At 36.1% G+C, this 13,203-nt stretch overlaps 1 protein-coding gene across 7 annotated transcripts in view; it reads right to left on the minus strand.

Annotated features, from left to right (window-relative positions):
- ZNF521 (zinc finger protein 521) overlaps positions 1-13,203 on the minus strand; it is a 298,810-nt gene that overhangs the window by 143,866 nt on the left and 141,741 nt on the right. For 6 of the 7 annotated variants that reach the window (XR_015748879.1, XM_087961647.1, XM_026670356.2 and 3 more), the window contains one exon: positions 9,732-9,816. The exons of the other annotated variant lie outside the window; for it this stretch is intronic. Coding sequence is in view for 5 of the 6 variants with exons in the window: in XM_087961647.1 (XP_087817773.1) it covers positions 9,732-9,816 (85 nt within the window). In the remaining variant the exon portion in view is untranslated. The remainder of the gene's footprint in view (positions 1-9,731; positions 9,817-13,203) is intronic. 7 annotated transcript variants of the gene reach the window in all.

The following is a 13,203-nucleotide window of genomic DNA, read 5'->3' on the forward strand; positions in this document are numbered from 1 at the left end:
AAGGAAAGAGAAGCCACTCCAATATTAAAACTCAGGCCGTAAAGCAAGGACCATCTGCAAGGACCTTTGTTGCAGTCTTTCCCGCTCTTAAGTGCGTTCACCCTGCCTGTAACATTTGGAAATTGTAGATGTTACTTGGGGACAAGAGCCACAGAAGCAGTCACCTAGTAATAACTAATGCTGTTTTTATCTTCCTGTTTAAGCCAAAGGAAAGAACACATTATAAATCAGTTTTACTGTATGTGTGTTTCTGTGTAGTCCAATGTTTATACTTTTATATTTATTCTATATTATTATACTTTCATTACTGGAAAGAAAAAAAAACAAAAATCTTGACGTATCAGAAAGGTTTGTCATTTCAAAGCCTAGCTGACTGCATCCTGATGCTGTTATCAAACCCAGGCATCCTGTTAAAGCTTTATGTTCAAATGTATCTGAAGCCACGGTGGAATCATTTATTGGGGAGTGGGGGGGAAATGGTTATGTGGGAAGCAAGAACTGAAAAATAGCAATATTATTTTGGGTTACGTATATTTAGGTATAACTTGATTTTCTCAAACAATATTTAACTTTGTATGTCACTTTACTAGGAAATTATTTTCTTGCTAAAAACATTAATGGTAGTAACAGATGAGCGGTGTGTGTGTGTGTGTGTGTGTGTGTGTGTGTGTGTCCGTGTCCCACTTTATTATTTTTGTAGATAACTCAAGGTGATGAACATGAACATGCTCCAAATTAAGCACTAGCATTTATTTTCAGGGGATATCTTATTTTTTTTCTATGTACTTTAAGAGTAAATGGGATGCCCACTTCTTCTGCTTGCTCTCAGCAGGGCAGGAGACTGCGTGACACACCAATACCGCCGCAGCGATGCCCCATGTGCCCTGCACCAGCTTACTTCAGGGCTCCCGCAGCCAGGCCATTTATTACCCCAACACCTGCCTCGCCTCGTGGCCACGGAACCAGCACATTGCTTGGCCTCCTGCTCCGTTGCAGCCGCACAAGCAAGCAGAAGAAGTGAGCTGGTGGCCTGCTGGATAAGGCTGGCAGAGCTGCCACTGTGAGGCAGGTGTTGGGGCGTGGATGGCCTGGATGTGGGGGTCCTGATATAAGCTGTTGCAGGGGGGGCATGGAGCAGCTCCATTCCCCTGGCTGGCTGGCTGCTCAGGCACTTAAGTAGGGCTTATTTTGGGGATAGGGCTTATATTGGGTGCACGCACAAAAACATGGTAGGGCTTATTTTTGGGATAGATCTTATTTTCAGGGAAACACAATGCCTAATACTTCTTCCTCCTCTTTTCCCCACAACAATCCTATAAGGTGGGGTCGGGCTGAAAGAGAGTGACTGGCTCAAAGTCATTTTGCTTACATGAAGCAAAAGCAATCAGAGTTCCATTGGACAAATGCTGTCAATATTTTTCCCTTTGCAGAGCCTCTGCTGAACACAAGAAGAACTTTTTTCTGAAAAAAGTCTGTGCAAACTGTGATGGCATCTGCAGGACGGCTGCGACAATGAAAGATTTACACTATTGGTGCCAACCTGGTTTCCAGCAGAAGCAAATTACAAAACTGGGGTGCCACAGGAAAAGGTTATCACAATACTTGCATCCACATTATAGACCAGGGGTCAGGGAACTTTTTTACCTTTTACCCCAAATTTTTTTAATAAACGCTGACGTTACCCCCTTGATTTGAAAGGAAGGAAATCATACACTATTTGAATTCAAAATGTTATTGGATGCATTTAAAATTACTTTGAAAGCTTCCGCGGGGAGAGTCGAGTTTGGTGGTTTGCTTGCAGACGCTTCATTATCTGACTAGGTAACATCTGATGTTGTTACCTAGTCGGAATAAACGTCTGCCAGCAAACCACCAAGTTCAGGGAACGCCAATGCCTCCTCATTGCAACCCTGAGCGACAGATAGTCCCTGCAGGACGGCTGAGAAGCCTCGCCTCTCGGCCCTGCCTTCATCAGCCCCATCCCTCAGGTGTCTCCCTCCCTCCCTCAGCCTCATCCCTCAGGTGTCTCCCTCCCTCCCTCAGCCCCATCCCTCAGGTGTCTGCCTCGTTCCTCTCTCAGTCGCTTTCTCACTCCTCACCAGCCCAGGAAGAAACTGCTTCAAAGAAGCCGGCAGGGTGGCTTTTCCTGTCGGCGCAGCTTCCCCAAAGCGCCCGTTCACCCCCGCCCGCCCGCCCGCCACCCGCAGTTCAATCCAGTGCTCCGTTCTGCCTGCCTGCCTTCGTTTCTGGTAGTTTGGAGCAGCTTCGACTGAAAAAGAGGCAAATAGTTATTATTCTCAGCCGAAGCTGCTCCGAAACTACCAGAAACGCGAAGGCAGGCAGGCAGGCAGAATTGATTGGATTGATTGGCGGCGGGGTGGGGGTAAAAACGGGCGCTTCGGAGGAGCTGCGCCGACAGGAAAAGCCACCCCGGCTTCTTTGAAGCAGTTTCTTCCTGGGCTGGTGGAGGAGCGAGAGAGCGACTGAGAGAGGAATGAGGCGGGAGGAAACCGAAGCTGCTGAGCCAGAGAGCAGGACAGGCTTCCGTTGCTTCCTCCTCCCCTTCTCTCATTTGTGTCCTTGATTCCCGATCCCAGCAGCATTCACCGAAGGCGAACAGAATGTCGGAAATAAAATGCCTGGGGGTAATGAGAACGGTCGCGCCAGCGCGACCGTCCTCATTACCCCAGGATTTTCAGTTTTACCCCATTTGGGGTAATTTACCTCTGTTCCCCGACCACTGTTATAGACCATTCTTTGTCTATTGGGAGAAGTGCTGATATTAGGGTTTTGTTTTTTTTGTAAAATCTAAGTTATCTATGATTAAGATGCAGCAGTAAAATAAAAGATGGAACAGGCATTTAAAAAACATACATGAAGCTTCCTGCCCATAGGTTTTTAAATGTCAAATGATTTTAAATACAAGCAACGGCAATCTGTTTACACTATACGTCCTTTTTGAGGCACTGTAATTATTTTTGGTTAAATTGTGCAGATCCTTTAAACCGATACCTATTTATTCTCTGCTCTACTGGCACTTTGAATCAGTTTTCAGTTATAGTCAGCAAATCCCCACTTCGTACAAATTCATGCTAAGCAGTAACACTTCATTTTACATAGGTTTTATCTGATGTCCCCACACAGAGTTGCCAGCTGTACAGCAAATCTGCAGCTTGCAAACTGAGGCTGACTAGGCCACAGGCTCCATCGTGTGCTCTGTTAGGCTCCTTGCTGGCCTGGCAATCATTCCTTGCTGTCACTATTGTCATCTCTGCACACTGCACAGAACTTAGAATCCTCTGATTATTAGAATTTGTGGTCCACATTCCGTTTTATCCTTTATTTAATCTATCCCCAGATCACACATTTGTTTAAATGTTTTGGCTGGTTTACAAATCATGCAGCCATCTGCACAGTAGGGTGTGACACTATTTTTTAGACCAAAGTTATATTAGGAATCAACAAAGATAAAGCCATTCAAAATGTTTTGGTGTTTGTTACTCTCTAAGAACTCTAGCTCCAGCTCTATAACTCTAAGAAAGAAAAAAAATAGAATTATCTGCAAATCGATGAACATCTATGAAAAACAACACCCAGCAGAATGCAGAGCTTGCTCCATTACCTACGTTAATACCATGACAGCTGAGGAGAGATGACCTGGCCCACTTTTCAACTCTCCTGTACAGATGGCTATTAAAGAGAAAGTATGCCTTTTGTATGGTCCAGGCAGAAACCCTTTATGAGCTTTTCAAATAAGCCAGCATTGCCCACACGAGGGTAACTTTCTATAGTATTAAACAAAGCAGACTTCATTTTTTTCCTCAGCATTTCATGAAGCAAATGACAAATAGATGAGATAAAAGATCATCCTGGAATTCTGCACTTATAGTCCAACATTATTAAGTTACTGAAAAATATCAGTATTAAAAAGTATGGCAGTTTAAAAAGAAAACATTAAAATCAAAAGAGAATGTATTACTTTGGCTACTATTTCATCGGAAATTAAATTCGATTTTAAAAAGTAAAGTATCTTTTTTTTTCTACATAAGCCAATTACCAGAAACTACTAGACTTATATATGATGCTGAATTATGACTTCTACTAAATTATCTACATCCATCATTTGCATCGACTGGCTCCAGGTTGGCACAGGAGACAAGGCTGTATATTCTCCCATTATTTATTCAACGTATATGTGGAATATATATTAAGAGAAGTGGAATTTAAAGAAGATGAGCATGGTTTTAAAACCAATGTAAGAAAATCTATAATCTTTCCTATGCTGGTGACACTACTTGGATAGCTAAAATGCAAAGGATCTGCAAATTCTAGTAATAAAATGAAAGACTGCAGTGAAAAAAATGAGATAAAGATTAAATATAAAGATGATGATGATCTTTTCTATTGGAGTTAGGTTTTCGCATAATGTATTTGAAGTAGGGTAATTTGAGCCTGACTATTTGTGTCTAGAGTGAGAACTACAGCCAACCTTAGAATTCAGATACAGAAGTGGGTAGATCATTTCTGTATTTTAGGATTAACCATCAATAGTAAAGGTTTAGCACTTGGTAGAATAGCCATGAAGGCCTTAGGAAAGATATCCAGATGCCATGATGCCTCTATATCTTCCTACAAAGATCAGAATATTTCAAGCAATTGGATTCCCTGTGACACTATGCAAAGAAGAGTGGTCCTCTGAAGAAGCGGAATAGAAAGATATTGATCCTTTTGTAATTTGTTGTTGGAGAAACTTCCTAAGAATATAATGGGCAACCAAGAAAACAAAGAAGTGAACCATTGAAGGAATCAACTTAGAATCTTCTTTCAAATAACAAAGGATCATACTTTGGAGATACTATATGAAGACACAGCTAATAGCAATAACACTTAGACTTATGTACACTTCAGGGTGCCTTATTGTCCTCTCTAAATCATTTACAGAGTCAGCATATTGCCCCCAACAATCTGGCTCCTCATTTAACCCACCTTGGAAGGATGGAAGGCTGAGTCAACCTTGAGCCAGTGAGATTCAAACTGCTGAACTGCTGGCAATTGGCAGTCAGCAGAATTAGGCTGCAATACTGCATTCTGACCACTGTGCCACCATGGCTGGAAAGGTGAAAAGGTGGAAAGAAAGAGAAGAACAGGAAGACCAGCAGCAGGGTGGATAGACTCAAATTAGAGTGTAATAAGTGCATCATTGAAAGACTTAAAGAACCAGGTTAAAGATAGATAATCATGTAGAAAATTCAATACTGACTGGATTGCATACAATCAATCAATCATTTTAATAATAAGTGTTATGTATACAATATGCAAGGTTTTCACAAAATATACACATCAATAGAAATAAAAGTAAATATGAGTTTCTGCAGGCACATATGAATTGGATGAAGAATGAGCTAAGCTCCTAGTTTTAACTGATTCTTTTTCAGTCTGTGTAAAAACCAAGCTGTGTGAAAACTTCTCCAGATTAGTAAAACAGGCAAAGCATTCAGAGTGGCAGTAGTATGAAAATAGAAAAAAAAAAAAACTTTATCCGTTGCCATATTTTCAGTCAAACTATGTTGTTCCCCTTATTTTAAATCTAAATTATTTGGGGGAAGAAACTTTCTTTTCAGGTTAATTCATAATCCTAATTACAGATCTCCAGGTTTGGATACTTTGGAAATGAGCTTAATTTTTAGAGGGAAAAATCATTGTTCCTCAAATGCACACAGTGAGGTGGTAATGGTTTCAATGTGCCTTTGTATAACTGGAAAGATCTTGACATTACTAAAGAGCATTACATAAAGAGTGTTCCCCCCCTTAAATAAAAGAGATAATGATATTTGTTGAAAGAACAAGTCTGGAGACAGAAATACACATAAGATTTTTTAGAATCTTTTTTATCCCATTACATACTCCATACTTTTTATGTAATTTTTATTACTACAATTCCATGAATAGATCTGTATTATTAGGATTGTTAGGCCTCTATTCCCATTTTATCACTTTGATCAGCCTTCAGTGGTGAATATGAACTTCTATTTCATACAGCTAGTGACATACAGTTTTGCTTATTATGTTTCATAAAAGATTTTTTGATGGCTGTTTGGAATATATTAATCTCTTCAAAGATTATAATACCGGTATCTGTAATTTTAGAGATATAGTTTTAATTGGACTGATTGGTGATTGATTTTATTGCTCAAATATTATTGGACTGAAAAAGTATCAGAAAATAGTTGTTCATCACCATCACTCAGTATTATCTGACAATTGTACAATCTAAGCAGTTATGGAACTACACTTACCTGTTAGACCTCCCAATTTACATGGGAAGATTCCTTTTGCAAGTTTAGAATCCTCCATAACTATAGTGAGATGAAAAGATGTAAACAAGGAAAATTGGACTAAATAGATGTTAACATTTAATGAACTTCACACTGTATTTTTTTAAAAATTAAACATTTTTGACTAGGCTAAAAGCCAAGTTTTACCTCTAACGTAATACAACAGAGATGATTTGAGACTATAAACAATATGTTTGGGGAATGTTTAGTATCTAATGCATTTATTGATACTGGTCACTCCATCATTGTTCCTATATCCTATCACCTGACATTACTTGGAGGGTGAAAATCTACAGCATAGCTAACAATGTGCAAGTTCTTTTGAGACATTGAACAGAATTGTATAAGGACTTGGATCTGTTGAACAAACGTGAATGGAATACTTAAAAATCTAAGTCATGGTAAATTATATCTGGAACTGTACTGCTGTTACTGCTCTTATTCTAAAATAACTACATGCTAGTAGTATTAAAAAGATGCTATTTTATATCATAATATATTTAGGTCATAACATATTACACAAATTACATACATTAATTTCCAGATAGGCTTTATCTTCCAAACCACAGTCATCAGTTACCTCAGTACAATTCACACTAACATGGTAGTAGTATAGCATAATTGGGCACTATTATTAAAAAAACTCTAGGTTCTTCCCACAGATAGCATAATAAAACTAGATTGGATGACATTTCTTATCTGTAAATAGAAAGCAACTTATAGGATAAAGATAGGACAGCTTATCAACATTGTCACATTTCTCTAGCAAAATTAAGAAGCCAGATATACAGTAATTCCTAATGTGATCTGTTTGATACTGGTTTATCATAATGTGTGATCTCAACCATTATGCTATGAAGCCTCATCTTCAGTCAATAGAATGTTGCTTTGGGGAGGGGAGGGTGTCTGCCCCAGGTACCTGCAGCAAGGGTGGTTCTGCCAAAGACACAAGGCAGATAGAAATGAGTGTTCAAGAAAGTCAATGGTGTCTATGTGTCGGGCAACTGTTTGGCAGCAGCACAGCAATAATAGAAGGAAAAAAATGTGCCTCAGTTTTGACTCGTAGTGATTGTCCCCTGCAGTTCTCTTGGCAAGATTTTGTAAGTGGTTTACTTTTGTGTTCTTCCTAGGCCTGAGAGAGATTGACTGGTCCAAGGACACCAGCTGGCTTCATATTCATAATCACGGACAAGAACTTATAGTCTCCCAGTTTCTAGCTCGGCACCCAGCTCTCTCTCTCTCTCTCTCTCCCGCTCTCTTTCTCTCTGTGTGTGTGTGCGCATGTGGGTCTAAGTGTGTGTATCTGTGTTAAAATTTTATTTGTTCACTTCAGGTGTCAAATATCTTAGGTACATGACATATATGAATGCTAGTTTTGCAGACATGGCTAAAACATAGAATGTGTCTCCAGTAATAATGTATTTTATTGACCAAATATTGCCAAATTTATTTCAATAAATAATTTAATACATAATATGGTTGAAATTATGCATTTGGATTTAATATGATTAAACATATACAACTTTACACTAAAGCTGCATAATTTCTTTCTTTTTTTCTTTCAGAAGTTAGCTTCTATAAGGTGATACATGTTTCACTTTCAAATCCAAAGAAGTTACTCTTAACATTGTAAAGTAAGAGTTAAAACATTAAAAGGAAGGCCAAAAGAAAAGGTATACCAAAGCATATTCTATAGATACCGGATATGAGATGGTTAAGTATGGTGCATTCAGTGACGTTCACAGGGGATATAAAAAAATTGAGATAGTGGGTGAGAAAATGTAATTGAAGCTCCATACCTTTTTTTACAACCAGGTGATGCATATTAAAAACAGGAAGGGTTTTGTGTAATCATTTCTATCATTGACATGTTAAAGTTCTTCGGATGTCCCTGTCTCAGTCTTCCTCTTGAATGATTCTAGTTCTCTAAAAGCTCTTATAGTTTATTTGTACTCACTTAGTTTAAATTCAGTCAAATGTCTGTATATATTACATCTACATACTAGGTTTCTTTGTACCGACAATTTACTTTGAATTGGCTACTTGGAAAGTTCAGAGCATTCTGGATTAAAAACTGTCATGTATCAGCAAGATTCAGAGACTGGGTATAATCAACCAGTATCAGTACCTTGACCAGTTACAAATCTTAATTAATGGGTTTTAATAAAGCACTTTTGTCATTAGCTATCTTATAAATTTGTTATCTTACAGGTTTATTATGTTGATGTCTAAGAAACTGATCAACATGTGGAAAGCTAATTAATAATTTTAAAAAGCTTCTAGATGGCTGCCAGACTATTTACATTATTTTCTTACTTTTTCTTTTTTGATAAGCATCAACACAAATTCTGCTGCTATAGCTATACAGTAATATAGAGCTACAGTTCAATAAAGGAGAATATTTGTAACTCAGGCTTGAAAGCTTGATTGTTTTCTTGCAGACGTTTCATTATCCAAACTAGATAACATAATCAGTGCTAACATAGTTTGGGTAATAAAACATCTGCAAGAAAACATCAAAGCTCAGAGAGCACCAAGGACCTCTCATAGACCTACAGACACCGAGAAACAAAATACTTTATCATCTACTACAGAAGCATAAGAATCTTTGTATTATACATATAGAATCACAGTTATCCCACGCCCTCATTATTGTTAAGGTTAGCATTTATGTATTATCATGACAATACCATTCCAGGGTTTTAATCTGGTGTAATTTTAGTAATAGGCTATATATACTAAATACATTTTAAATTTTCAATTCCATACCCTGTGGAAATACTAAAGAAAATTACTGTTAAAAATGTTAACTACATATTTTGAGTATTATTTGTAGCAGACCTTGGCTATTTTCTTAACTAAATATATTATTTCATTTTCTTGAATACTGTTCTAGAGGGTTTTCAGGCTATTCAAGTACTACATAGACTCTTATTTTATGACCAATTGAATTATTTACGTTTGTTAGTCAAAATTTGCCAATTTTGTTGTTGGTACCAAGGTACTTGAGCAGCACTCAGTTGTGTCATTATCATAATAATTTCTGAAATTAAAACCTGCCTAAAACTCTGTGGAAAGCTAACAACCAGTTCATTAACCATTCCTGTTAGTTTTCAATAATGCAAAAATGATTAGAAGTTTAATTTGTTAATCACCTGTGTTTTGACTGGCAGTAGTATATGATTCTCTGCAGAAGTCTAAACTAGCCCTTGCAGAAAATAAAACATGCTAATGTTTTATCAGGCCTAATAATATTTTTTTAAAAAAATTATTACCTGGGTAAATCATTGACGGTTATACAATTAATTTCTCCTTAACTCAATTTAATTTTAGAGGCAATGATGAATACATCTAGGAGAACAGTCTATCATCAATAAGATTTAGTACTTCACTCACCAATCATGTGGTTTGCAACATGAACCTGGATATCCCACTCATTGTAGAAAACCATCTGGCACTTGATGCACTGATAGGTCTTTTTCTAGAGAAAACAAGGGTGGAGGTCTTAATTAAGGAATTTGTACGTTCTCACTCTCAACATTTATGTGAAAAATACCAAGATGATATGAAGCCATTTTACTATATTAATGCAGAATCATTTATTACTCATGTTATCATCCAGGTGATAAAAAGAAAATTCTAGCTTTCTTCAACTATTCAAAAGTTCACAAAAACAGAGGAAATATAATATGCTCATCATCATTTGACACCTCTTCAAGATGACCAGCTTGCCAAGCAATTACAATTATATAATAGCAAGCCACTGAATAGCAAATTGAATATTCTCAATATCATCTTTCATCTATATTAATACAAACTGTATTATGGCTTATGTTCTGCTCCTAATATAACAACTGATTTCCTTAACTGCTATGGGGGTTAGATCTCAATAAAACATAAGTATTAATAGCTTTTATTATAGTTTTTATGCAGTTACAGTATTTGAGGCACCTGCCCTATGGAATCTCATTTTCTGCCCATCCTGCCCCAGTTAGCTGGCCTTGATCTTGTTGGCCTTTGCCATCTGGCCTGGGGATCATAGAGTGAGTGGTGTAGAGACCTTAACATGGTTGTGCTGTTCGTGCATTACTAGGCTTTTCCAGTTACTGCACTATATGGTTTTAGGTTTTGAATGATTTGTATGGTTGTATTTTGTGTGGTTATTTGTATGGCTGTATTTTATTCTGTGTGTTTGGGTATTAGGTTTTAATTGTAAGCCTTTCGGGGTCATGAAGTAACCGAATGAGTGAGTGAATGAATGAATGAAAGATAGACAGACAGACTGACAGACAGATATTGGATCTTGTGAAGAAGGATCCACAAACTCTGCCATTTAGCAATAAACCATCTTATAACATTCTATAACTATTTGCAAACTAAGAGTAATATTATTTTTATAAAATGTATTGTATTGTTCCACAATACAGAAAATGTTTAAGGTTTTCTTCCAACAGAATATAAAATAATTATATTGTGGCAACATATCCAGGACTCTTTTATTTTTTTCCTTAGGGTTTTTATTGTTGTCATTATTGGTATCCTAACATACTTCTATCTAAGCAATAGCTCACATTTGATTGATAGCAAAATAGTAGCAGCATAGCATTTGATCTAAGGTAACAGAAAAATTATCAATATTGTACATTATGGATTTACAGTGATTTCCTATGACGTTCATGTAGACAGATATACTGTTGAATTACTTTCCGAGAACAAAACTAAGGTCATTTTTATAAGGCTGATTATTTAATGTGTTCTGCTATTTTACTTAAGTTTATATGCACTGGGCTCAAAATGCCTCATTCTTAAATGTATTTCATTTAATTAAAATCAGAATTGATATAATTGATTCTTTAAAGAATTGATGATCTTCATTAGTAGAAAATCCTTGGCATATCAAACTAATTCTGAGTTCATTCCTTTCTTCCCTTTAAAAATATGAGTATAATTTCCATGACAATTTAATATTTCCTAACAGACTCTATAAAATTTTAAGAGTTCCTAGTACATTTAAAGATTCACTTTCATTTAGCAAATATTATTTTCTTATTCCAAATACCTGCACATATATGAAAATTACATTATGCAGAAAGAATATGTTATTATTATACAAAAATAACCCATCAAAATACATCAAACTAATGCATACTTGCTGAACATAATTTAAATTATGGAAATCAGGATTTGTATATGTTTCAGGAGCATACTTTATCATTTAAGAGTCTAGGTTGGTTGACATGAGACTAGTTAACTAGTCTGACTTAAGAGTTGGTATTTAGATACCTTTTGGAATATAAGCAATACCAGTTTTTGATTTAGTAGCACTGCCAAAATAACTTTTTATTTTTGTTATATTTTATAAAGTCCTCTTTTGTTAGATAAAACTGAAGAATCTAATAGGTGATCAAGTATTTTTCTTTTTTTGTCAAATATGTTTTTGCCTTTATCATTAGGGTTTGAATAAAGAAGAAAAAATACTTGAGCATTGTGTCATTGTATTCATATGTCATTATTTTTCTTGTCAGTTGCTGACATGCTCCATGTTTTATTGTTCTAATGAGAGAAGAATTCAGTTAACTTTTTTTTTTTTTTTTTGCTTTGGTAAAGTCACATATCAGGAATAATGCTAAGGCTAAGCTAATAAACCATATATATATGCTGGTTTAGTACTGATCATCTGGGAGCAAGAAATATTTTCTAACTAGTTCTAAGGGGAAATGTTTTAAAAAGGGAGACTCTTACACCATGTATATTGGTCTGAATGTCAGCATCAAAAGCATCTGGATGCTACCATAACAAAGCTCTTAGAAAGTTGGTGGTTAAAGTCTCTTTCAGATACAACTTTAATAGAATTCTTCTGCATTTTTCTACCTAAAATTAATATTTAGGTCCATCTTACTATATTTAAAGAGTAAATAACAGGCCCACGTAGTGGTAAGATTAAACTGAAATTAGATTTGCAATGCATTCATTGTTATTTATTCAAAAGCACCAATTTATTTAAAGTTAGTTATAACAAACTGTCTGTGAAAGCAGTGGCATTTAAAGTAGTTATGACTAACTTATTCTAGTAGTTTGAATGAGACTATTTATTTATCTAATAAATATTTTTCCCTGCTGTTCTAGGCCTTAGGGCTGCTTATAAAAATTTAACATCATAATAGCTTATTAAACAATACATTCAAGAAATGTACAGCAGAAGCAAGAATCACAGGTAAAACACAGTTTTTATTTAATGCATCAAGAACTTGGCAAAGCAAACATCTGTCAGAAAATAACTGCCTTTATCAATCAGAAAACAGAAAATTCATCTGTTCTTTAGGACCACCATTCCATAGCACTGGTAGAACACTATCGTTAGTCATCTTAATGTAGCATGTTACCAATCTATTAGAAAGGAGACTTTCCTTAGGATTTTAGAAAGATCAGAGTGAGAAAATCAGCGTCTTGGAAAACTGTGCAACAGGAAAGCATTTTCTCTTTATGTCTGAACTGATATTGATTCACCATGTGGATTTTAAAATCTTAATCTGTGTAGTTTTAATGTTCTAATGGTGTTTCTACTTATTTTATAATCCTGTAAGCTGCCCAAGAGTTATCTTACAGGGGAGATACTGTACTGTAGATGGCATAAAAATTAATAAATAGTTCTCAATATTCACCATAGATACTCTGTGTACATACAATAACAGTGGAAGAGCAGGGTTTCTTTGTCCCTATCATGTTACAGTTCTCCATTTAATATGTACCCTAATATGTGTTTGGCGGATTCATCTGGCGTTTTCCTGTCTTCTTGTTAAGCAACAATGAGTTTTCCTATTGTCTCATCAACCTTAATTCTCTGGAAAATTAGGGAACTCTTTTGCTT

Source organism: Notechis scutatus, chromosome 3 (genome assembly GCF_049901735.1).
Source record: "Notechis scutatus isolate UNSWTSFEM ecotype Mainland chromosome 3, rNotScu1.2, whole genome shotgun sequence".
NCBI classification, from domain to species: Eukaryota; Metazoa; Chordata; class Lepidosauria; order Squamata; family Elapidae; genus Notechis; species Notechis scutatus.